The sequence below is a fragment of the Trachemys scripta genome, chromosome 8 (genome assembly GCF_013100865.1).
Source record: "Trachemys scripta elegans isolate TJP31775 chromosome 8, CAS_Tse_1.0, whole genome shotgun sequence".
Lineage (NCBI taxonomy): Eukaryota > Metazoa > Chordata > Testudines > Emydidae > Trachemys > Trachemys scripta.
The window spans coordinates 18,218,714-18,246,016 of NC_048305.1; the positions used below are offsets into that span (position 1 = coordinate 18,218,714).

General features: G+C 44.4%; 1 protein-coding gene across 4 annotated transcripts in view; it reads left to right on the forward strand.

The window, feature by feature from the left end:
* The window catches only part of STK32A (serine/threonine kinase 32A), a 137,107-nt gene that overhangs the window by 77,194 nt on the left and 32,610 nt on the right, over window positions 1-27,303 (forward strand). For all 4 annotated transcript variants that reach the window (XM_034779486.1, XM_034779482.1, XM_034779483.1 and 1 more), the window contains one exon: window positions 23,068-23,105. In XM_034779486.1, the coding sequence (XP_034635377.1) occupies window positions 23,068-23,105 (38 nt within the window). The remainder of the gene's footprint in view (window positions 1-23,067; window positions 23,106-27,303) is intronic.

The following is a 27,303-nucleotide window of genomic DNA, read 5'->3' on the forward strand; positions in this document are numbered from 1 at the left end:
GCGTCTGGGTGACGAGGCTATGGAACTTGGGGAGGAGGGCTGTTGGTTACACAGGGGCTGTAGCGGCGGTCTCTGCTCCTGCTGCCTTTCCTGCAACTCAACCATACGCTCGAGCATATCACTTTGATGCTCCAGCAGACGGACCATTGCCTCTTGCCGTCTGTCTGCAAGCTGACGCCACCTATCGTCTTCAGCCCGCCACCTTTCCTCTCGTTCATGTTGGGCTTTTCTCATCTCCGACATTGACTGCCTCCACGCATTCTGCTGTGCTCTATCAGCGTGGGAGGACATCTGCAGCTCCGTGAACATCTCGTCCCTCGTCTTACGTTTTCTCTTTCTAATGTTCACGAGCCTCTGCGAAGGAGAAACATTTGCAGCTGGTGGAGGAGAAGGGAGAGGTGGTTAAAAAAGACACATTTTAGGGAACAATGGGTACACTCTTTCATTACAAGGTCGCATATTTCGGCTTGCAGGCAGCCATCGTAGGCCACAGTGTTTTGGCTTATTTAACCTTCTTAACATGCGGGAAAGGTTGCAAACAGCAGCGCATTTCCCATCTCAAGGATGAATTGGGTTGTCCATTTAAAATGGGGTTTCAATGTAAAAGGAGGGGGCTGCGGTTTCCCGGTTAACATGCGGCACAAACACAAGTAAACCACCCCCCACACACACACACACACGATTCTCTGGGATGATCACTTCACCCCTCCCCCCCACCGCGTGGTTAACAGCGGGGAACATTTCTGGTCCGAATAGCAGGAACGGGCACCTCTGAATGTCCCCCTTAATAAAATCACCCCATTTCAACCAGGAGAGCTTTCTGGAGATGTCCCTGGAGGATTTCCGCTCCATCCCCATACACGTTAACAGACTTGCTTGCTTTTTTTTTGTAATGTTTACAAATATTTACAAAGTTACACTCACCAGAGGTCTCCTGTGTGCCCTGAGGGTCTTGGGTGAGTTCGGGGGTTACTGGTTCCAGGTCCAGTGTCACAAACATATCCTGGCTGTTGGGGAAACCGGTTTCTCCGCTTCCTTGCTGCTGTGAGCTACCTACAGTACCTCCATCGTCATCTTCCTCGTTCCCCGAACCGTCTTCCCTGTGTGTTTCTCCAGTGAGAGAGTCATAGCACACGGTTGGGGTAGTGGTGGCTGCACCCCCTAGGATCGCATGCAGCTCCGCGTAGTAGCGGCAAGTTTGCGGCTCTGCCCCGGACCTTCCGTTTGCTTCTCTGGCTTTGTGGTAGGCTTGCCTTAGCTCCTTAATTTTCACGCGGCACTGCTGTGTGTCCCTGTTATGGCCTCGGTCCTTCATGGCCTTGGAGATCTTTTCTAATACTTTTCCATTTCTTTTACTGCTACGGAGTTCAGCTATCACTGCTTCATCTCCCCATATGGCGAGCAGATCTCGTACCTCCCGTTCGGTCCATGCTGGAGCTCTTTTGCGATCCTGGGAGGACTCCATGACGGTTACCTGTGCTGATGAGCTCTGCGTGGTCACCTGTGCTCTCCACGCTGGGCAAACAGGAAATGAAATTCAAACCTTCGCGGGTCTTTTCCTGTCTACCTGGTCAGTGCATCTGAGTTGAGAGCGCTGTCCAGAGCGGTCACAATGAAGCACTGTGGGATAGCTCCCGGAGGCCAATAACATCGAATTCCGTCCACACTACCCCAATTCCGACCCGCAAAGGCCGGTTTTATCGCTAATCCCCTCGTCGGAGGTGGTGTAAAGAAACCGGTTTAAAGGGCCCTTTAAGTCGAAAGAAAGGGCCTCGTTGTGTGGACGTGTCCAGGCTTAATTCGGTTTAACGCTGCTAAAGTCGACCTAAACCCGTAGTGTAGACCAGGCCTCAGTCACAGCTGCCAACTTTACTCATTTTTTATGCCATCCACTAAGTGGAGCAAGGTGCATTCCGTTCTGCCTCACGCATCATTGCTGCAAAGTTAGTCACTACATTCTGATTCATAAATCTTTGTGGCTGATGATATACAAAGCAGAAAGAGCACAGCTTGATTTTCTGTTAGCAGGGGAGCCTGCTCTGTTAGTTGTAAGAAAAATGTTTTAATTTGTAAACTGAGGTAATTTGATAGGGAAATCATTGTTGTAAAGTAAATGTGATCATGTTCAGAAAATAATAATACCTAGCCACCTGTATGGTGACTTTTACTAGAGAACCTCAGAGTGCCTTACCAAGGAAGTATTTTTATCTCCTTTTAACACAAAGGGAAATTGAAGCCTAGTGAAGTTAAGCAACTTGCCCTGTATCCTACAGAAGTCAGTAGCAGAATCAGGACTCCTGAGAAAGGTTTCAAGTTCTAAGCACTTGACCATGTCTGCGTCCAAGTTGCATTTTTACAAAATAATAGTTTTGAACTGTACTTTGGCCAACTTTTCTTGGTTCAGGTCTTTCCCACTGCTCAGGTTTGGGAAGCACTTTGGAGGCAATGTATATCTATAGAAATTAGAAGTGAAAAAGGTATGTTAAGTCATCTGCTTCATTCCACCCAGGTCAGTATGGGATACATAGCTTCTGGAACACAGAGTGGATATAACAGTACTTACCTGTCTTGTCCCTCCCTGATATGGAAGGAGAAAGCAGAAGCTTAGGGACAGGGCAGAAAACTCATATTTGTGTCTTCCTGAAATCTTTCCTTAGAGAAGTTTAAGGTTTTAAATATTTCTAATGCAGAGAGCACGCTATTTCCCTCCCTTAGGCAGACACCATAGAATATTTTTCCAGTCATCCTGCAAGAAGATACAACTACTAGATTTAATTATCTCCAGCTCCTCAATGTCAGACCTATCCATTGAAGGAAATGCAGTGGAGAGAAGGCACCTCTATTGGGACCTCTGTTGTTCCATTTGAAGTTGTAGGCAGCAGGGCTAACTCTCTGTAAGAAACAGAAGGAAGAGGAATGGAAATAAATGCCCCTTCTCCTATATGTGAATTAAATGCCTCTCTCAATGTTGGGAATTTCTCACTGGAGTTTGTGCATGGCTAATGAAGCACAATTTGAGTTCTTCCAAGCAATGGAAGACCTTCTACTGTCTTATGTCTATGTGGTATTTCTGTTAGCATGAATGGTAGCTCCAGTAGGATACAGAGTAGTAGTATATGGCAGAAGGAAACTGCCCCTGTGGTTCACAGGATACCACCTGCTCTGCAAGGTATCTATCATAAGGGGGAAAAAGAGAACTTTGATAACAGGTGATCTTGAAGGTGACCTTGAATTTCCACATCTCCTGTTCTGATTCCTTTCCTTTGCTTGTTTTATTCATCTATGCTGGGTGCCAGGGAACGTTCAAAATTTGGAGGAAGTGATTACTTGCTTTTAAAAATACCCATAAGAATAACAAAACTAATTACAATCAGCCCTCAGGGCCTAATTGCAACCATCCCTCAGAAGAATAATTTCATGGAAACTAATTATTACAACTGAACACTATCAAAGAAGAATTTATATTTGTCTTTTAAAGTCTGATTTTTAAAAAAAATTATTCTTGACTGAATTACTAATGTGAGATTAAAAGATAGTTTATGCAGTACAGAGAAGTGATAGGTCACTTTCCATCACAATCCCATTATGATTGATATTTGGTATGTTTTAGCTCAAAGAGGCAGTAATGTCAGGCTCCAAATGCAGACATTACTGGCGGGATTTTTTTTAACTTCTGGAACAATGATACAGCTTAATTAGACAACTAGTTATAAAAATACAGTAAATGTGATGCCAGAGGGTGAATCTGATGCCTTCCTTCTCTCTATAAAACTCACTGTTTTAATCAAAATAATAGGAATTGGCCAATATGCTGCATTTGTACATCATGACCATATTCTCTACTGGTATAAATGGATGAAACTCCATTTAAGTCAATGGAGCTATGGCCATTTATATCAGCAGAGAATTTTTCTCTGTTTCAGTTTATAATAACATCATATTTCTATTACCTCTCATCCTGAATGATCACAAATATCTTTATAAACCTAATAATCTGATGTACAAACTGTACACAGGGTTCAAGTCATTCTACATTGAAATGCAGCCACCACAGGGGAGAAGCACAGCCACTGTTTGTTTTTCAGTGCACAGCAAATAACGTGCAACAATTTAAGTCAGGAAGTAAAGGATACACCCTGCCCAGTTACAATTGCTTTGGGAGCTTATGTAGGTATTTAGATGATACAGTGATTAGTGGAGGGGGAAAGGCAGAGAAGTACCAAGAGAGAGAAGTGAAAATGACCTAAAATAAAATGTAGCTAGGATCTCGGTTAGCATCCTACTCTTGAGAACAGTGCCATGGAATCTTTAATAGCCACAAGTTATCCAGATGTCATTTTTACAATGTATCTCAAAGATGCCATTTCCATCAACATATGGCTGCCTAATATCATGTTAGGACATTGGTTCAGTACTGACTGAGAGGAACAAACGTCATCTACTGAATCACTAATGCCAGCCCCTGTGGTACTCTGTGTTTTCCTTGGAGCTTTCAATAACTTTAATACAGGGATTGACCACCCTAGTGATACCTTACATAAGAACGGCCATACTGGGTCAGACCAATCATCCATCTAGCCCAGTATCCGGTTTTCCAACAGTGGCCAGTGCCAGATGCTTCAGAGGGAATGCACAGAACAGGGTAATTATCGAGTGATCCATCCCATCGTCCAGTCCCAGCTTCTATCAATCAGAGGTTTAGGACACCCAGAGCATGGGGTTGCATTCCTGGCCACCTGGGCTAATAGCTATTGATGGACCTATCCTCCATGAACTTATCTAATTCCTCTTTGAACCCAGTTATACTTTTGGCCTTCACAGCATCCCCTGGCAATGAGTTTCACAGGTTGACTGTGCATTGTGTGAAGAAGTACATCGTTATGTTAGTTTTTACCCTGCTGTCTATTAATTTCATTGGGTAACCCCTGGTGCTTGTATTATGTGATACGGTAAATAACACTTCCTTATTCACTTTCTCCACAACATTCATGATTTTATAAACTATTATATCCCTGCTTAGTCGTCTCTCTTCTTAGCTGATAAGTCCCAGTCTTTTTAATTTCTTCTTATATAGAAGCTGTTCAGTACCCCTCATTTTTGTTGCCCATAACTGAACCTTTTCCATCGAATATATATTTTTTTGGATGGGGTGACCAGAACTACGTGCAGAATCCAAGGTGTGGGCGTACCATGGATTTATATAGTGGCATTATGATATTTTCTATCTTATTATCTATTACTTTCCTGGTGGTTCCTAATAATCCAGTATCTTTTTTTGATTGCTGCTGCACATTGAGGAAATGTTTTCAGAGAACTATCTACAATGACTCCAGGATCTCTTTCTTCAATGGTAACAGCTCATTTAGACCCCATCGTTTTGTATGTACAGTTGGGATTATTTTTTCCAATGTGCATTACTTTGCGCATATCAACACTGAATTTCATCTGCCATTTTGAAGCAGAGTCACCCAGTTTTATGAGATCCCTTTGTAATTCTTTGCAGTCCATTCTGGACTTACCTATCTTGAGTAATTTTGTATCATCTGCAAACTCTGCCACCACACTGTTCACCCCCTTTTCCAGAGCATTTATGAATATGTTGAATACTTTCACTGGTCCCTCTTATTTTGCGAGACCATATAAATCAATTTGCCATTCTGATGGCAAAGAATGTAGGGAGGTTTAAATCAGTTAGCTGTAAATGATCATTTAGAATTGCTAGAGGCATGGCTTCCCCTTATTCTTCTACATGATTTTCTGTTATGGCAGGAGGCCTGCAACACTGATCGTTATGTTCCATTCTGTGAAATCTCACTGCTTGCGTGTTGTTTTCAAATGACCAGCAGATGCCTACTGATTCTTTTGATTGGCCTTGTAGCACATGAGTTTCTGGTGTAATGTGTTATTCCAATGACAGGTTCAGTAGAAATCCACTAAAGATTTTCAGTCTTTACTCAGGCAAAAAAACAATTAATTCAGTGGAATTTTGTTTGAGTGAGGACTGTAGGATTTGGCTTTAAATGGATAAATTGGTTGCATCAAAGTATTGTTACTTCCTGCTTCTGCTACAGTATGCATTACAAACATAACACACCAGAGGCCTTTGGAATGAATATCTGTTAATAGAGAACACAGCTAAGGAATATAAAAAGGGGAAGAAGAGAATGAATTTAAAATTTGCTACAGAATAAGATTTATATAATAATAATTCCATGAAATCAGCTCAGCAAGAAACTCTGAGGTGTGAAGCTGTAGATACAAGGCACTGCACAAAATTTAGAATACAATATGATTAAGAACACAATATAGTAAAAAAAACCCCCAGTATATTAATGAACGTTAGAATGAGTCAGCGTCACTAGACAGGGAAGGAACATCCTACTCAGGAGACAGTGAAGCTTAAAATACCTTTGAGTCTGATGTTTTACAAATGTGACAAACAGCAAAAGGCCTGACTTCGAGTATTCTCATAGGAATAATTCACCCCTCAATTTAGAAGAATCCCAGCCCCGTTGAAAAGTTCAGCTCTTCTTGCAGCTTGAGACAGGCACTGGCATGTTAGAGCTCCTATTTTCTCAGTAGTTTTATTTTTTCTTTCTTTTTCTTTTGTTTTAACACATGCCTGGATTTCTGCTTTGTGATGCGTTGAGCTCTCTGCAACCAGACACAGTTCAGCTGCCCCTTTCAAACTCACTTACCCACAGACACCACCTTGCTCTGGGAAACAAAACTGTAGCGTGGTAATGAGGGTATTGGGTTAGCGTCTCTACCCTGCACCTGCTCACCAGCCACCAAATAATGGATGAGTATGAATTATACATTGTGAAGTAGGGGATAAGGTTTCTTTGGTGCGGACTCAGCGGCGAGATGAGGACAGACACATGGATGGATTTTAATGGCAGCCCACAACTTTTATTAAACATTAACCGGGGAGGTGCACATCTTGCCTATCGCCCATAGAGCGAAAAGATGCTCCACATGGCTGCCGTTCCAGGTTAAATTCTGGGAGCTGGGGAATGCTGGCCAATCAGCACCCCTCCTCACTATCTCCCTCCCTCGCCGCTGGCCCCATCAAGTTCCCTAATCCGCCGAGGCAGGTAGAACTAGGCACTGTACTAGTACTGGCATTTGTACTAGGCACTAAGTGCCAAAGCCTCAGGCCAGTGCTTGGCTTGAGTAGCTGGGCTGAGCATGTGCATAAGGGAGCAGTGGGGAGCAATCCTAACTCTCAGGTTGACATTGTGGGTATAATTGTTGACGTTATTAATGTATTTCTCTGTGGTAGTTCCTAGAGGCCCCAGTCAAGTGCTAGGGACTGAACACGTTATACCAAGAAGATGGTCCTGTCCGAAAGAGTTTACCGTATAAAACAAAAGGCAACAGGTTTGATTCAACAAACAGGAGGGAGCACCAGGCAACAAAGAGACAGTTCACGATTTGTGTGATAAGCAGCGGTCACACCAGCTGCCCCTTGACTTAACCACTGTTGAGTGTTGTGCATCCAGGCATGGGGCGTTTTAAGGAGAGATTTAAAGGAGGACAATGTAGTGGCCTTCTGGATTTTTTCAGAGAGCGCCTCCCATACACAAGTGGTAGCATGGGAGAAAGCAAGAAGCAACCCTCTGCTCCCATACATGCTTCCCACTGTAGGGTTAGGGGCCAGAGGATCCTTGGCTCACTCCTGCACTTCCCTCACAAGCTGACAAAGCTGGGCTGTGCTCCTCATGCCCTGCACAAAAGAACCACACCAGTCCAACTTTCACGGGACCCTCTATGGCCATTTTTTATGAATAACTTATATCAACAGCTGCTATTGGGACTCAACCCGCCTTCTAATGGCAATAGAAAAAAACAAAACTAAACCAGTCTGGCCTTGTGTATCATTCCATCTCTATGAAAAGCCACAGTTCATTAGAGGATGGCTAAACACTGCACCTATACATGCACTAACTAGGAGTTGCTTGCCTTTGGGGAGTTGTTTGCTTACTGTCCTTCATCAGACCTGTAGCAGAGAGGATATACTCTGGGACAGAAAACATATGCAGCAAAACTATGCATCTCTTCCCATCCACAGTTTCCACACATGTTTTTTAAATAGACTGCAGAGTGCAATATGTCATTCTGTCTTTCCAATAAACACTGTTTAGGAATATACAGATCTAATCCCTAAAATGTGCATTGTAAAAGGAAGAAACACTCACATAAAACAGGGCTTAATCTAATGTAATTGAAACTTGCGAAGACTAAAGTCCAACAAGTATTTGATTTATTTGCTTCAGGTTTTTCCTATAAATTGCAGTGATGTGCCAACATCTGACTTGGGCTTACACTAGGTAAGAACTAGCCCGTAGTCAGAAAAGTGACTGCAGGAAATACCATCTCAGGTTCCATATTTATTCTTTTCAAGTGTCTTCAGAGCAAACATGCGCCATTTACAGATCAAAAGATTATATGTCATGGTCAGCCATCTTGGGGCATGGTCCGCATCCCAGCACATGTGCTGTTGAACTTTCTGCTATGCAGAGGCACTCTCTGCCTCTTTTTAAAGGAAAACAGCAGCATACATTCCAGCCCCCGTTTCCCCACCTGGGCCAGCACAGGATGACTTTTCAAATATAGACGAGGCTCTGAACAAATATGTGTCCTGTGTAGCTCCCAAGGTTTAGGGCAAGATGTGAAGAAAATTTCCATTTGCCTTCCTTTAATGTCCACTTTCTGCACTTGCAATTGAAAGTTACATTACAGTCAGAATTCCAGGGGCATGACCACACCATCTCCAGAGGGCTTTGAATGGCCTCCAGCCGAGCAATAGTTCAGGTGAGCCAGGACTCCTTAATGCCTGAGAACAAATGCACTAAGCCCTGAAGAAACCAGCCTCTCTGCTCCAGAAACATTCACAAGAAGCAGAAGCCACCCTCAAGGAGCATGACATGCAATTGGAGCTGCAGCTGGGGCTGTTCGAGGTACATGTAATACGATGAAACATACTTGGCCAATTGCAAGATTTTGCAGGTCGTATAATTATCACTGTACCCCGAGGGGACGACATTAAATTGATAGAGTGACTGAGCAGAGGAGTACCGCATCTGTAATTGGGAACCTCAGGAGATGTGCAGATAATTGTTTACTTTGTATGAGCAAAGCTGTGCCCAGGCAGCAAAGACAAAGACTGATGGCTTGAAAGGTTGGTGCACGTATTTTTAAGGAAAGTGGAAAATATTAATTAATGGGTAGACATTAGGGACTGATTCTGATCTCACTGACACTGGTGGGACCCCACAGATTGCATACCAGAGTGAGTGAGATCAGAACTGGACCAATGGTAATACATCATATTTAACCCTAAATAATTAGTAAAGCTGGTCAAAAAAAGAAAAACAAATTTTAATTAAATATTTCAAAATTTTGAAGGTGTTTTCATTTCAAAGGGTTAGAAAAGGGCCTGTTTTTTCTCTTTTTCTTGTGATTTTTTTAAAGAAAAAATCAAATTATATTATAAAAAAAACATTATTGAAAACATGATAGCAGTGGTTACTAAAATTTTTCATTTACCAAGAATCCACACTTTTGACAACCTGGCCTTTATATGTTGAACTGTGGTGTAGTAGGTACTGTGGACCGTTGCATTGTTTAATAAAAGAAAAAACCCACCCGCTGCATTTGACTCTGGAAGTGGTATTTCAGTGATGGTGAATTGATCTTTATATTTCTCTTACCCATCTCAACGGGGGGTTCCAAGACGTCAATTGGTGTTTGTGAATCATTGTGAGTTGCTCAGATGAAAGATGCTGTGCCGGTACAAATGATTTAGTATTATGATTATACACATTTTCTTTTTTCCAAGATAAAGATGATTCTGTGAACCATACTTTTTTTTTTAATAATTATATTTTAAAAAGGCTAAATCCTAGCCTTTAGATTGTTCTCATTGGAACCGCGGGCCTGGTTGCAAGCACTCCACAGTTAAAGGGTTATTTTCATTGTGGCTGAAGGGTGTTCTTCGTGATTTCCATATGCTGTATTAAATTTCAAGGTGCCTGGCTCAGTCCCAGAGCAAGTGAGGGATGTGGTGTAATTAGCGTATTAAAACCAGGTAATGTCTTGTAAAGTCAATCAAGTGCATACAGCAGGAATATCAGTTGTGAGTTTTCTCTTGCAGTAGGGAGTATTCCCTTTCTTCACTTGTTACGGAAATAGCTTTTCCCATTGACAAAACAAAACCCCATCGTATGGAATGAATTTTTTTTAAAACAAAGATGTTAAATAAACTGTGTTAAGAGATCACTTCTGTAGGGGCACTTCTGTAATGATTTGTTTTGAATGGAAGCAAATTAAAAAAGAAATCCACATATTACAGCAGCCTGTGTATTTTTCATTGGCAAACCAACCTTTACTAAGGACCTTATTTTTACTCAGACTATGCAATATTGACTTCTCAAATGTTTTATTTTCCTGCTGAAATACTGTCTTCCAATAGGTGCAAATATTTTCTTCTCAGATTCTTTTGTAATTTAACTTTACACTGAGATTTGTGCATTTCCTTTTCTTCCCTCCTGGTATCTCTCCACTAGATCTCAGATTTTGTATAGTTTCCACAGGTGAGATGCATTCAGTAATATGGCCAAGATTGGTAACGGACATAAACTAGGTCTGTTGATTAAGCGCAGTTAACTCACACGATTAACTCAAAAAAAATGAATTGCGATAAATTGCAGTTTTAATCGCACCATTAAACAATAGAATACCAATTGAAATGTACTAAATATTTTGGATGTTTTTCTACATTTTCAAATATATTGATTTTAATTACAACCCAGAATACAAAACGTACAGTGCTCACTTTATATTTATTTTTATTATAAATATTTGCACTGTAAAAATAAAATAAATAGCATTTTTCAATTCACTTAATACAAGTACTGTACTGCAATCTCTTTTTCATGAAAGTTGACCTTAACTTTACTTTTGTATGTAAAAAATAATACAATGTAAAACTTTAGAGCCTGCAAGTCCACTCAGTCCTACTTCTTGTGCAGCCCATCATTAAGAGAAACAAGTTTGTTTACATTTACGGGTGATAATGCATAGCATGATATAAGGGGCACCACTGGCTCCCATGACCCTCAGTTCCTTCTTGCCGCCAGTGATGGTGCTAGAATGTCTGCTGCTTCGGCTAGCATTGTTTTGTTCTCTGTTCTTGCGAACTTTGAAAACCTATATATAGTTAGTAGTGTATTTGTTACCCTTAGTAGTAGTTCTCAAATTCATTAGTCCCAAATGGGACTCAGCTGGGGGACGGGACATGCCACGGTCACCAGGCTTTAAGCCCTGCGATCATTGCAAACAGCTCAGGAGATCCTGACGCTCTCGGTGCCGCCCACACTGGCTCCAGCAATACCCCGGGGAGCAAGCTGCTGGACCACCAATGGAAGTGGAGGTTCCCGTGGCATTGTCATTGTCCTAGTTGTCGCCAGAGGAGGCTATCATGGGGCCCCCTCACGCAGTTCCTCAGGACATAGGTGCCGATTTCTGGCGCCAGTGGGTTCTTGACCTCCTTCTGCCCCCGGTCCTGCCCTGACTCCACCCCTGCCCCCCCCCCCCTCCAACCCCCTCCCCAAGTCCCCGCCCCAACTCTGCCCCCTCCCTGCCCCTATTCAACTCCTTCCCCAAATCCCCGCACCAGTCCCACCTCTTCCCCGCCTCCTCCTCTGAGTGCGCCAAGTTCCTGCTCCTCCCCCTTCCCTCCCAGAGCTTGCTACAGTGTTCGGCGGCAGCAAGCGCTGGGAGGGAGGGAGGAGCGGAGACGCGGCGCGCTGGGAGGAGGAGGTGAGGCGGGGAGCTTGGCTGCCTGTGGGTGCTCCTGCCAGGGTGGCTCTACCCCTTCGTGAAGGGGTTTCCAAGATCACTAATGCCTTGTGTCAGACCCCCTCTTCCCTGGCCCCCATCTCTAAGAGGGCCGAGCGCAAGTACTTTGTGCCAACCAAGGGGCATGAGTACTTATACTCCCCAATTCCCTTATGGTCGAGGAAGTTAACCACAAGGAGAGGTAAGGACAACCCGAGGCCATGTCCAAAAATAAAAAGACTCGAGGAGTCTGAATCTTTTTTGACATAAATTTTATTTGTCTTCCAGCCTTCAGCTGAGAGTGGCCAATCACCAAGCTCTCCTTGGCTGATATGACTTTAATATGTGCGAAGACATGGCCAAATTCAAAGGGTCACTTCCCAAGGCTTCTAAGAATGAGTTCTGAGCGATCCTTGATGAAGGCATGACTGCAGCCAGGGCAGCCCTCCAGGTGGCATCAGACACTGCTGATGCTGCTGACCACACCATGGCTTCTGATAGCTCCATATGGCAAGCCTCCTGCTGCTCCTCTCTGGGTTGTCCTCCGAGGCCCAGCAGTCAATGCGGGAGTTGCCCTTCGATGGCTGAGCCCTATTTGCGGAGCAAATGGACAGCAAGTTGCCTGGCCTCAAGGACTCCTGCACCACCCTGAAAACCCTGGGACTCTACATCCCAGCCCCAACATAAGCGGTTCAAACTGCAGCAGTCTCAGGGCCAGGAGAGCCAGACTCGGCAGTACCAGCCCCACAAATGAGCCATGGGCTACAAGCGCTGTCCAAGCCACCCGCCTCCACCCTCTGCCCGGTCAGGCTTGACCCGTACCAAGTAAAGGGGCCAAACGGTCATTTTGAGGGTGCGCCCAAGGGTGACCTACCAGACTATTCCCCGCATCCATCTGTCCCAGTGTTCTACAACTGCCTTTCCCTTTTCCTCCCTGCCTGGACGGCTATAACCTCGGACTTTTGGGTCCTCAGCACAGTGGAGCAGGGTTATACCCTCCAGTTCCTTTATAACCCCCCCCTTCCCACCTGCCTTCCCCATCCCTCTTCAGGGACCCCTCTCAGGAGAGTCTCCTCATGCAGGAGGTAAAGGGGTTACTACAGCTGGGTGCAGTGGAAGAAGTTCCTCTCAAGTACAGGAACAAGGAGTTCTATTCCCAGTACTTTTTAATCCCAAAGGACAAGGGCGGTCTATGGCCCATCCTGGACCTGCGAGATCTCAAGTACCTAAAGAAGCTAAAGTTCCACATGGGCTCCCTGGCTTCGGTTATCCCCTCCATGGATCCAGGAGACTGATATGCCACCCTCAATTTGAAGGACACCTACTTCCACATAGCGATCTTTCAAGGACACAGATGTTTCCTCCGGTTTACTACCAGTGTGCGGTCCTCCCGTTCGGCCTGGTGACAGCACCGAGAGTGTTTACCAAGTGCATGTCGATGGTAGCTGGTTACCTCAGGTGCCGGGGTATCCAGATCTACCCATATCTCGACGACTGGCTAGTCAAGGGCAGCTCCAGGTCTCAAGTCCAAAGGGATGTCATGGTGCTGCAGGCCAGGTGCTGCTCCCTGGGCCACCTGGTAAATGACAAAAAGTCAATGTTAGTGCCGGTGCAGAGGATATAGTTCATCGGAGCGGTTCTCGACTCGACCTGCGCTAAAGTGTTCCTGCCGCTGGAAAGGTCCCAAACATTGACGAACCTCATTGCGGAAGTCTCTGCGTTCCCTCTGACAACAGCCAGCATCTGTCTGCGCCTGCTGGGTCACATGGCAGAGTGAACTTACCTTGTCTGCCACGCTAGGCTCTGGATATGGCCCATGCAGCAATAGCTGGGGACAGTCTATTCCAAGGCCTGGGACCCCCGGAAAAGATAGTTACCATTCCCCAGATAATACTTACCTCGCTGTGATGATGGACTGACCACAGGACAGTCCTGGAAGGGGTTCCGTTCGAAAACCCTCCACATTCCATTGAGTTGGTGTCGGACGCCTCTGGCCTTGGCTGGGGGGGGGGGCGCATCTCGGCGACCTCCAGACACAAGGGATGTGGTCCCTGGAGGAGGTGAAGTTGCACATAAATGTCAAATAACTCAGAGTGGTCTGGCTGGCGCGCGGAGTCTTCCTGCCCCACCTGTCAGGCAAGGTGATACGAGTCCTGACGGACAACACAGCCTCGATGTTCTACATCAACAGGCAAGGGGGAGTGTGCTTGTTGGCTCTCTGTCAGGAGCCGCTCCGTCTATGGGACTTCTGCATCAGCCACGAAATCCACGTGGAAGCTTGTCACCTTCCCGGAGTCAAGAATATGCTGGCGGACCAGCTCAGCAGGGACTTCTCCTCTCACACGAGTGGTCGCTCCATCCAGAGGTAGCCTGCATGATCTTCCAAAGGTGGGGAACTCTCCAAGTGGACCAGACAGAACAGGAAATGCCACTGGTTTTGTTCTCAGCAAGGTCTGGACAAGGGCTCCCTGTCCAAAGTCTTCCTCCTGTCACGGTCAGGGAGCCTGATGTACGCGTTCCCTCCGATTCCACTCATCAGCAGGGTCCTGGCCAAGATCAAGAGAGACAAGGTGCAGGTATCATGATCACCCTGACGTGGCCTCACCAGCACTGGTTCGGCATGCTCATGAACCTGACAGTGGCCCCTCCCTAACCAACTGGACCTGTTGTCACAGGACCACAGGAAGAGATTCAACAGGTCCTCCTGGGAAGCAGGAAGCCCTCAACCAGACTGACTTACTTGGCCAAGTGGACGAGGTTTTCCCGCTGGGCATCCGAACATGGCGTCTCTCCTTCACGTTCTTCCATACAGGATGTCCTGTCTAGACTACCTACTCCCTTCCATTAGAGTGCATGTCGCGGCCACCTCCGCTTTTCACCCGCCGATCCAAGGACAGACGGTGTTTTCTCATGACATGACGGTCAGATGCTTGAGAGGGCTTGAGAGACTCTTCCCGCAGGTACAGACTCCTGTCCCACAGTGGGATCTTAACTTGGTCCTCTCTAGGCTCACCGGCTTGGCCTTTGAGCCGCTGGGCTTCTGCTCCCTTTCCCACCTGGTGGCGGTGACGTTGGTGAGACAAGTCTCTGAGATTAAAGCCTTGACCTCAGAACCGTCTTCTACAAAGACAAGGTTCAGTTGCGGCCCCACCTGGCCTTCCTGCCAAAGGTGGTGTCTACCTTCCATGTGAACCAGGACATCTTCCTCCCTGTGTTCTGTCCCAAACCACACGGGACTAGTGAAGAAAGGCATCTTCACGCCCTGGACATCTGGAGGGCCTTGGCTTTTTACTTTGAACGTACTGAGCCTTTCCGTAAATCAACTCAGCTCTTCGTCGCTACTGCAGACAGGATGAAAGGCCTTCCGGTGTCTGCGCAGAGGATTTCCAATTGGATCACCTCATACATAAGGACCAGTTACGACCTGGCGGGGGTTCTGCCGCCGCTGATTGTCAGAGCCCACTTGACGAAAGTTCAGGCGTCTTTGGCAGCCTTCCTGGCGCACATCCCTATCCAGGACATCTATAGAGCTGTAACGTGGTCCTCTGTCCATACGTTCATGGCTCGTTATGCCATCACTCAGCAGGCCAGGATGATACTGGGTTTGGCAAAGCTGTGTTGTAATCTACACGTCCATTAGCTCCTACCCACCTCCAGGGGTACTGCTTTGGGGTCACCTAATATGGAATGGACATGAGCAAGCACTCAAAGAAAAGACAGTTACCTTTTCCGTAACTGGGGTTCTTTGAGATGTGTTGCTCATGTCCATTCCACGACCCACCCTCCTTCCCCACTGTCGGAGTTTCTGGCAAGAAGGAACTGAGGGTGTGGGGAGCCAGCGGCGCTCCTTATACTACACCATACGGGCGCCACTCCAGAGCCAGTTCCCTACGGATACTGCTAAGGGAAAAACTTCTGGCACCGGTGCATGTGGTGAGCACCTACACCTAATATGGAATGGACATGAGCAACTCATCTCAAAGAACACCGGAAAAGGTAACTGTCTTTTATCAGTGTAGGTTCAGGTTATTTTACTGTTATTTCACCCTTGAGCAACCATAATTGCGTTGGTTTCATAAAATTAAAAGCAATGAAATAAAACCACCACTTGAAGAAATTCACATTGATCTTCAAGAGCCATTAAGTACGTCGTGAAATTCGATTAATCCTTTTGTGTGGGGTAAAAATCATTTTTTGCTTTGCAATTTTCATAGACGCCATATTAGAGAATACCACATGGTTACTAGCAAATATTGCCCTGCTTCTGGGAAACTCTTAGACCATCTGGCTGGGAATTCCCTTTTGGCCATTCCTCTTGATAAACATATTTATGAATAATCAACCTTCTGGGCAATCGAAAAAACCATAACACAGCTGGAAAATTCAGGCTTTGAAACAATTACAAAAACTCTTAAGATTAGAGAAATAATTAACCCAGTTTCATGAGGATAAACACAGTCCTTCTTGAAACTTTGTAAAGTGCATGGACCACTGTGTTACCTTCTTACTCTTCCCTTGATATCAGGTGCTTCTTCTGTTCTCCTCTCTTTCTTCTCTGAAAGTATAGCTACTGTTGATTTTATTCACTGCGTAGTGTTGTCAAGCATATTCCAGGCTTAGTGATTAGCTGTATTCTCCTCCTTATGGGATGAAATTCACTCCTGTAGAGGGCCAGTATAAACCCTGTGTCCGATTTAAGCCTTGTTTTGGGCGATTACATGGAATTTAAGTATGCATATGCCCTGTTCTGGGCCTCTAAATTTGTGATTTTTACCCATGGAGAGGGATGGAGTGTGGAACTAATTCCAGGGGGCACATACCTTTCTCTTGTTATCTGTCCCTTTTTTAGATTTGGGCCTAGAGCACTGAGTTCAGATTCAAATTCACTGAAAGTTTGGCCTTGTGATATCCAGGGCTTTGGTTTGGGCCATTCTTTTTTTCCCCTCAATAAAATATTTATTACAAAAATTAACTACTGTGACAAAGTTCTGTCCTTGACTCCGTGGGTCCTGCGTTTCCTGACAGATTTTGCTAACTCCAGAGGCTCACTGTGACCCTCCACATAGCCCTTCTCTCTCTAGAGGCAAGGGTCACAGTCTAGTGAGCCATTTTCATCATAAGCCAGTAAGGGAGGTGAGGAGAAACAATCCTCCCTCGCACAGTCTCTGTTGTCTCCCAGTATCAGTGATTAATCAGGGAGGGGAGGGGGAAGCCCGGGCCCACCCTCTACTCCAGGCTCCAGCCCAGGGACCCTATGCTATGGAAGCTGACTTTTTGGAAATAGGACATGTACAATTCCCTGGGCTACTTCCCCACAGCAGCCCCCACTCAATATCTTCTTCACAATTACCTCAGGGTCTCCTTCCTTGCACCTGATATGGATTCATACTACTTCATTCCTCCAACAGCACAGTCTCCCTCCTATAGCTCCTGACACCCACACCACACTGACTAACTGGGAGGCTTTTAACTAGTTCCAGCCAGTCCTTGATTGGCTTCAGGTGTCCCAATCAATCTAGCTGTCTCCACTGCCTTCTAGAAGGATCTTAATTGGCCCCAGGTGTTTTGATTAACCTGGAGCAACTGCCATTTGGTTACCATGGTACCAGGGATTTGTTTAGCCTGGGGCTAACATACCTGTTCCTCACTACTTTACTGTAGCCATCTGGCCTTGCCCCATCACACTACTTTTAGGGTATATATTCCTTATGATTGAAATATAATTCATATTAAACCAAAGTGGACTTCCATAACTAATCACTCACTTCTAAAATGTAATAGATGAAAGCAGAAACTATTGCAGTGCATTTTCTAACCAGTTTTGCCCTCTGCATCTCAGTTTTTAAAATGTCTGCCAAAGTGTGATAGGGCATGTTTTAAAATATTTCATATTTTTCATTTCATCATTTGAAAACTTTGAACAAATGTATGTCTTCCTGAATAACTACACTGTCATACTGCAGTGTAGTTTTCTCTTGCAAGCTCTTGGTAGGTACTGTTTGGCCAGAGAAGGGTAACTGGTTCAGAGTTTATGGGACGATAGTGTCTAAATTATCACCGGACTGAAACCTATTGAACAGCCGTAGAACTCTGCAAAACTGGTGAACATTTCATGGCAAAATTTTACAAGGAAACATTTGTTCTTACATTTCAGGCAATTTTGCACTCTGTTTTTTAGTTTGTGAAATTCAATCAAAGGGTTATTTTTACATCGAAACATGAAAAAAAATGTTGATTTGGGGATGTCAATTTTTGAATTCCCCTTTTGATTTGAATGATCTAATTTTTGTTTGGAATGGGCCATTTTAAAGGGGGACACTTTTAAGCAAACCAGTGCAATTTTTACACCAATTTTCAAATTCATAATGAAATTTTCATAGTGAAAAAAAATCATTTAAGATGTCACTGAGAAAGTTTTGCTTGGTTACTTCTTTTGAAACCTCGCCAAGATATCCAACAAATAAAACATGCATCTGCCATGAAAAGCGGTTATTTTTAAGGAAGAGGGCATTGGTTTCAGATATGAAAACCGCCATGTGAAAACTGAATGTGAAGCAGAAAGCGGTACATCCCGACTCTGCTTGATATGTGTCTCCTGTTTAGGTCTGCTGACCCAAGGGAGGTCTGCTTTATGCCAATCAGAACATTCTGAAGTAAACAGAGCTTTTGCACTTTTAGAGCCTTCCTATGATTGCACCTGACAGAAGGGGGGAAGCTTCTGCTTTTTCTGTTTTGTTCCAAAATATGATTCTATGATGTGATTGAACGCTTCTTAGTACAATACTGTGACACATTGGGGAATAGGTCTGTGTCTAATATGAATTCTATGAATTCTAAAGACAGATATTGACTTTCCGCCCACTATAGATGAGATTAAGAAAGCTGTTAGCCAGATGAGTTCAGGGAAGGCTCCTGGAAAAGATGGGATACCAACAGAGATATACAAAGCAGCAGGTCCAGCAGCACTAGCAGCATTCCACAGCATTTGGGAGGATGAAAACATACCACAGGACCTTCGCGATGCAACTATTGTCTCTCTTTTCAAGAACAAAGGCAGCAAAGCCGAATGTGGAAACTATAGAGGCATATCCCTTCCCTCTGTTGGAGGGAAGATCATCACCCGCATCATCTTGAACCGCCTAATAGCCAGTATTTCCGAGGCAAATCTACCTGAAAGTTAATGTGGTTTTCGACCTGGCCGGAGCACAGTCGAGATGGTGTTTGTTGTCAGACAAATACAAGAGAAGTGCATTGAACAGAACATGCACCTGTATGCTGTCTTCATAGATCTGACAAAGGCGTTTGATATCGTCAACAGGGAAGCCCTTTGGACTATTCTAACACGACTTGGCTACCCAAGAAAATGTGTCCAGATTATACGCCTTTTTCATGACAGCATGACAGGCAAAGTATTGTCTGATGGAGCCACATCAGCCCCCTTTAACATCACCAACGGCGTGAAATAAGGATGTGTTCTCGCTCCTGTCCTATTTAACCTGTTCTTTGCATGTGTCCTTAACCATGTACTGAAAGATCTGGACCGAGGTATGTACTTGAAATACCAGCACGATGGTTCACTTTTTGACCTCTGTCACCTGAATGCAAAGACTAAGACAGTGCAGAAACTCCTTCTTGAGGCACTCTTTACTGACGACTGTCCCCTCATGGCTCACACTGAAAATGATCTTCAGCACATTGTCAACAAGTTTGCTGAGGCCTTGCAACTTTTCAGACTAACTATCAGCCTCGGAAAGACAGAAGTTCTCCATCAACCTGCACCTGGATCAAATGTTTCTGTCCCGAGTATTTCCATCAACGGCACTCAGCTGAAAGTAGTGGAGAACTTTAAATATCTGGGTAGTGTCATATCCAGTGATGGATCACTGGGTAACGAGATCAATGCACGAATATCCAAAGCAAGCCAGGCACTTGGCTGTCTGCATGTTAAAGTTTTAAATCACCACAACATCCGGATGTCAACAAAACTGCTTGTGTTCTTTCATTGTTGTTGAAAGAGCTGTTGTTCTTTCATCTCTTTTGTACGGGTGCAAAACATGGACACTATATAGGCGTCACATCAAGCAGCTCGAAGCATTTCACATGTGCTGCCTCCGCAACATCATGAAGATCCGCTGGCAAGACAAAGTGCCCAATCTCGAGGTCCTCGAGAGAGCCCAGATGATCATCATTTCGATGCTTGTCATGAAGTCACAGCTACGTTGGACCGGTCATGTCAGCCACATGGATGCCAACAGAATCCCCTGTCAGCTTCTGTATGGTGAGCTCTCCCAGGGCATCCGGCATATAGTTCATCCACGGAAACGTTACAAGGACACCATCGAAGCCAATCTGCAGTACAGCAGTATCAAACCTAGGGACCTTGAGGACGCCACCAGCGACAGAACACAGTGGCATGCAACAGTCAGAAATACCTGCATTGCCTTTGAGGAAGACCGCTGCCGGCGTCTACAAGAGGCACGTGAACGACGTCACCGAGCATCAGCAGCACACGATCCACTGACCGCGAACTTCCCATGCACCATCTGCAGCAAAATGTGCACCTCTAGAATTGGCTTGTACAGCCATCAGAGGGCACACCATAAGACCAACAACAGATGATCTGCACAGATTTTGTCATCATTGGATCGATGGACTACCAAGAGAGGAATATGAATTCTATTTGGTTTCATGAACACTATTTGTAATTGTAACAATCATTGTGAATTAGCCCATCCATTTTGTAGCAAAAACTTGACATTTAGTGGGGAAATTATATTTGGAAAGCATGGGTAATGGAGTGGAAAATTTGTGGATGACACCAAGCTGGGAGGAGTTACAAGTACTTTGGAGGGCAGGATTAGAATTCAAAATGACCATGACAAATTGGAGAATCAGTCTGAAATCAATAAGATGAAATTCAACAAAGACAAGAGTAAAACAGTTAGGATGGAAAAATCAAATGCACAGCTACAAAATGGGGAATAACTGGTTAGGTGGTAGTACTGCTGAAAAAGATCTGAGGGTTGAAGTGGATCACAAATTGAATATGAGTCAATAATGTGATGCAGTTGCAAAAAAGGCTAATATCATTCTGGGGTGTATTAACGGGCGTGTCATATGTAAGACATAGGAGGTAATTGTTCCCCTCTGTTTGGCACTGGTGGGGCCACAGCGGGAATACTGTGTCCAGTTTTGAGTGCCACACATTAGAAAAGGTGTGGAAAAATTGGAGAGTCCAAAGGAGAGCCACAAAAATGATAGAAGGTTGAGAAAATGCGACCTGTGAGGAAAGGTTAAAAAAACTGGGCATGTTTAGTCTTGAAAAAAAAAGACCGAGGCAGGAGCTGGTAAGTCTTCAGATATGTTAAGGGCTGTTAGAAAGCGGAAGGTGATCAGTATTTCTCTGTGTCCACTGAAAATAGGACAAGAAGTAATGGGCTTAATCTCTAGCAAGGGAGATTTAGGTTAGGTATTAGGGAAAATTTTCTAACTGTAAGGGTAGTTAACCTCTGAATAGGCTTCTGAGGGAGGTTGTGCAATCTCCATCACTGGAAGTTTTTAAGAACAAGTGGACAAACATCTGTCAGGGATGGTCTAGTTTTCTTGGTCCTGCCTCCATGCAGGGGGCTGGACTTGTTGACTTTTTGAGGTCCCTTCCATCCCTACATTTCTGTGATTCTGTAACAGAGACATCAGAGATTATTAGCACTGGATGGCTCTGCACTGGTGAAACAATGAATTTACTATGAGCAGGACCATTGATTTCAAATGGACTCTTCACAGAAACTTGTCTGGAGAGAAGGAAGGGGGCTGGAATTCCCCCACCCAGGTCTAAGTGAATGGCTGGGAGAGCTGAGGGACAGGGTCTGTTTAAAAAGGGGTGCTTCTCTAAACAAAAGGGGCCTTTTCATCTCCAGGACCAGAAGAAGGAGTGAAGGCAGGCGGGAACAAACCTGGGGATTTGCAAAGTGGGATGAAATCAGGCTAGGAGGGTTCATTCAGGAGTTCCTTGGTTTCCACGGATCGGTAACTGTCTAATGCTTTTTAAGAGTAAAGTATGTATGTGTTTAAGAAATTCCTATGCTAAGCCTGTGTTCCTGGCTTTCCTACCACACTGTTCCTGAAGGGTGAAGCTAGGAAAACAAGAGCTTCCACAGCCAGTGGACTCTGTGATAAACATGTAGAAGCAAGAAGGAGGCTCTGGAGGGCTGTGGCAGTGGTTCCAGGATTTAGGTGGCTGGACTGGAAGGTCCCACTGCCCAAGAATGTGGCAGATATGGGGTCTGCACCTGGAGAGTGCACCTGAGAGACCCAGAGCTAGGAATAGTGACCAGTCACTGTCCAGTTGGATCCCCTTACAACAGACTCAGAGGCACCAACTTCTCCTGGCGCCGGTGGTTGCTTGACCCCCCCCCCCGGCCCCGCCCTGACTCCCTGCCCCCTCCCTGTGCCCCCATTCCAACCCCTTCCCCAAAGTCCCCGCCCCCTCCCTGCCCCTATTGGACTCCTTCCCCAAATCCCCGCCCCAGCCCTGCCTCTTTCCCACCTCACCTCCACCTCCACCCCTGAGTGCACCGCGTTCCCGCTCCTCCCCCCTCCCTCCCACAGCTTGTTAAGCCGCAAAACAGCTGTTTTGCGGTGGCAAGTGCTGGGAGGAGATGCGGGGCGCTCAGGGGAGAAGGCAGAGGTGAGGTGAGCCGGGGCGGGGAGCTTAGGTGCAGTGCACCCACCAATTTTTCCCTGTGGGTGTTCCAGCCCCGGAGCACCCAAGGAATCGGCGCCTATGAACAGACTGGTGTTCATTCTGAGAGCAGGACTGGACCAGGATCTAACAAATACTACTTCCGATCAAAACAAAGCTAATAGTAAAAAGAACCACTAATCTAGCTGGACTATCAAGAACCAGACACTGCAAACCAAAGCAGCCACATGATCATATCATAGGAACTCTAGTCCTCCCTTCACTTCTTTATCATCATTAATCTAATTATGTCTAAATTAAGGATCACCGGCTCACAGAGGAAGAAATACAGGATAATCCCACCCCACAAGGTCTCTGGTATACCAAGCCTCTTACTCCTGTATGTAAAATGCCAGCAAACGTGGGTGCTGTATAAATTATAATAATATATCTCACACAAACCTTTCCCTAGGCTTGTACAGTCACATTATGTGTCACCATTCTATGCTGACATCCCTTTTTCCCTTCTCTGTTACTTCTAGGGACATGAAGCCTGACAACATCTTACTGGATGAGCATGGTAAGTGCTGGTTGTTTTGTGGTAACTGGAACATACGCGTGCACAGAGCAGCACAGAGCGGGTGACTTGGAATGGGCACCTTCCAGCCTGGATTTGGAGCCTTGTATTATGCAATGTGTTGTGTTATCTGTGTTAAATTGTAAGCAGTTTGGGACAGGAACTGTCTTTTGTATTTTGTTTGTCTTCACCTGCTTTCTGTAAAGCACCATCATGTAATCTTCTGGTGCTTTACAGTCATAGAATACCAGGGTTGGAAGGGACCTCAGGAGGTCATCTAGTCCAACCCCCTGCTCAAAGCAGGACCAATCCCCAGACAGATTTTTGCCCCAGATCCCTAAATGGCCCCCTCAAGGATTGAGCTCACAACTCTGGGTTTAGCAAGCCAATGCTCAAACCGCTGAGCTCTCTTCTACATTAATGTCCCATAATTTACCTAGTCTGTTCTTAAATACTTACTGTAATTCAGTGACATTTCTAGAAGTCATTATTATAGGTGACGCAATTAGCGCTGCCTGGAGTTGATTGCCCAACACTTCTCCTTAGAAGATCCTGGTTTCAGTAGTTTTTTGTTTATAATGTAGATATAGATTTTAATCCTGGAATCTTTACTTAAGCCTTTCTCAGGCAGAACTTCAGATGAACTCCTGTATTACTCTCTACACTTTTTTTTTTTTTTACTCTGGCAAAACTCCCATTGAAAATTTGTCTGCTATTTATCTGCTTTTAAAATGTCAAATATCTGCTGAAAATCCTTGTAACCGGCTCATTTGTGAGAAATCTTTATTAGCGCTTGCAGTAAGCTACTTGTATAATAAAAAGCTGTTGCAGAGAGCATAGAATATATGAAAGTCATTATCACTTTGCAGGTTTGATGGGTTTTGGTGCAGATGCTGAAATTCCTAGAGAACTGCCATTGTTTTAGCTTGTAACTAGCTTTGCCTGGCATCACCACCTGTCCCCAGATTGTACTCATTTTGCATATGACCTCTAATTTCAAAGTGCTGGATAATTATTTATTTAAGAACTGTCAGAAAAGCTTTCCCTGCCTTTCTTTACAAATACACATCTCTTCCTGTCTCACTCAGGGACTTCCTTCTGTCTCCTCAGACACAGGTGTAAATAAATAAATGGGCCATATTGTCGCTCTCTCTCTGCCCCCAATTCCAATCCAACCCATTTGCATTCATCAGACGGCACAAGTGGTCACCTATTGGCAATATCTAAGAATGCTTCTGGGGGTGGGGAGCTGCTAGCTAGCATTGTAGCTGGTTCCTACATCACCCTCTCCTCCTTGTCCTGGAGAGGGGAAGCCAGGCCCAGAAGGGGCAGTATTGGAGGTGGGAAGGCAAGTTGACAGAGCACTGCTCCATCCTGGCAATTCTTACCTAGTTGACTGTTGCCAATGGTGAAAAGTGCTGCTCTGGCCTATATTGAGACCACGGCTTGAGCTGTGAAGGGCAGATGTGCCACCTAATGTGTGCACTTTAATTGAATTCTTGTGGCACATCAAATTAGAACTGGTCCGGAAATGTCGTTTTTATTCCCTTGAATTTCAAATTCTGTTGAAACTTTCCATCAAAAGTTCATGTTTTCCTTATAAAAAACAAATCCCCCCCTCCCCCAAGTTGGTCAAAATTGAACATTTCCTATGGAAATTGCTGCTTTGACAAAAAAGCCATTTTTCACTGACAAAAATGTTTCAAATGACAAATTTCAACTATCTCTACATAACATATTAAAATTAATTCATTGATATGAGTACAGAAATTTGATTCAATAGCTTTGTGCACTAAAGGGCTCTTTAATCTAGTGGAGGAAGGCATAACAAGAACTAATGTCTGGAAGTTAAAACCAGACAAACGCAAATTAGAAAAATTCGTGCCATCTTTAACATTGAGGGTGATTAACCAGTGCAACAAACTAGCAAGGGAAGGGTGAATTTTGTCTCTTGCTGCCTTCAAATCAAGACTTGGATGCCTTTCCGGAAGACATGTTTTAGCTCAATACAAGAGTAACTGGGTGAAGTTCTATGGCCTGTGTTATACAGGAGGTCAGACTAGATGATGTAATTGTTCCTTCTGGTCTTAAAATATATGAACAATCAACATTTTATCTTTGGCTTTGAGGCTGCTGAGGGATATCTTTTGGGGATATTTAATTGATTTCCTTCAGTCTTCACTAGCTGTCAGGCCACTAGTACACCTGTTTCTGTCCATTTTCTTGTATGTAGGGGGTGAAGTTCACTTCTGAGGAGCTGATGCTGTTATCCCCAATTGCAAGAGTGGTGGAGTATTTTGACAGTCTGACCCAGTAGGTGTCAGTCATAGATGGCATTCAACTCTAAGTGGTGCCTTTGTTCTCATGTTCCTCTTGTTGTCCATATGCAGCCCAGCTCATTGGGGTTTTTCCCTTCTTTCTGTGGGTAAGCTTCTGAGTTCCCACCTCTCCTGATGAAATTGGTGGCCATTAAAAGTGCTCACCACCTCTGAGGATTTGGGTTTTACAGAGTCAAATTACAGAGAAGCCTGAGCACTAAATTCAGATCCAAAACTGGGTTAAATATTTCCCAGTACAAAGTGGTGCTTGGATCTGGGATTGTGTTTGCTTGAAATCAAGATAACTGCGAACTTCCTTGATGTCTGTGCAATTGGGGCTGGTTTTTTTGGCCCCATCTCTAGTTCAGTCTGAAATTTTAATTGGTTCAGGTTGATGATGGATTTGTTTCGGTGTGTTCTTTTCTGGAGTTGTGCCCTGAGCTCCAGTGCTCTCCTGACTGTGACTTTCTGCTCTGTGGTTTCTCTCCCTGTGTTTGCTTCGCCATGGCAGTAGAGGTGTGTAATTCTATTCATGCGTGCAAAAAGCTTTTTACCTACAGTTCACATTTTTGTTTTCCCCTGAGCAATTGTTCTTGCAGCATCTGCATCTATATTTAGACTGGTAGATTATGCTTGTTTTCCAGTGGCTCTTCCCCTTTGGGATGGAGCTACAGACTCCACTTCCATCTCATGTTACTTTGCCAGGTTTATGCCCGCACTATATGGGTACAGAGGAAGCTCTGTCATCTGTTCACAGATGTTATTTCTATTTTTTGTTGTTTTGGTTCTTCTTTTAGGTGTAAGGGTCAGATTTTGAAAGGCATTTAAGTGCTTAAAGATGCGAATAGGTGCTTCTGAAAGTCCTACTAGTCACCTAACTTCTTCTTTAGGCACCTAAATACCTTTAAAAAAATCTGGCCTTAAGTGTATTCATTTAGATTCTGCTTGCCATCTGCCTAGCTTTGGGCATCCATTCAGTGCAATGCAGGCCTTTGGCCAAACTGTACATCTGTGAAATATATTTCAACAATTAAGCTCTACTTTCACATTGAAAGATATTAGTGTTTGGGTTACAAAGGGCACTGACTTTTTATGGATTTTGACCTTTAACTATCTTTGTAGATAGGACTTTCTTTTGTAAATTTTACTTATTCCTGATCAGTGGAAATACCTATTATCACATTACACATTAAAATAATTTTTATTGCATTGACTTGAATAAACTGAATATACGTACATAATATATTTGCAACTACTGTAATTTGGTTCACAGTCTGTAAGGGGTTGTTATGCATTGGAGATGAAATTCAGCCCAGTGCAGAGAGCTGGGTGAAGCTCTATGTACCACTGAAGTTCCAATCAAGGACCTACGTTGGGGCTTAAATGGCATAGTCTCTAGAAGGACCTAGGTGTATTCCCTAGAAGGGCCAATTCATCTCCCACTCAGGTCAGTGGACTTCAATGAGAGTTGGATTGAACCCTAGGAAAGAAGCCTCTTTCAACACCTGGTGATCACTAAATAATCATTCCAAGGCTAAGGTGATAGTTCTTTTTGATAATTTGCACATACTTCTTGGATTAAAGAAACCACAGGTTCATCTGAGAATGAAAGAATCCAGTTAATGTAAATTTGCAGGAATCATGATTATTGTTTAAAAGAATTTGCTTAGTTTTACTACACTAACAAAACTGAGACAGAAGTGTCTCGTAATGGCTTCCGCTCACTTCTGTTTCCTCTGCTGCAGCCAGGAGTTTCTGCTTCTCACATTGGTTGGTACTGAATTATACTAGTTCATCCTATCTCATATATAAAATCAGTAGATCCTAGCATATAGCCAAGATCCTTTCCTAGTAACACCAGTCTGGGATTTACCTGTAACTGT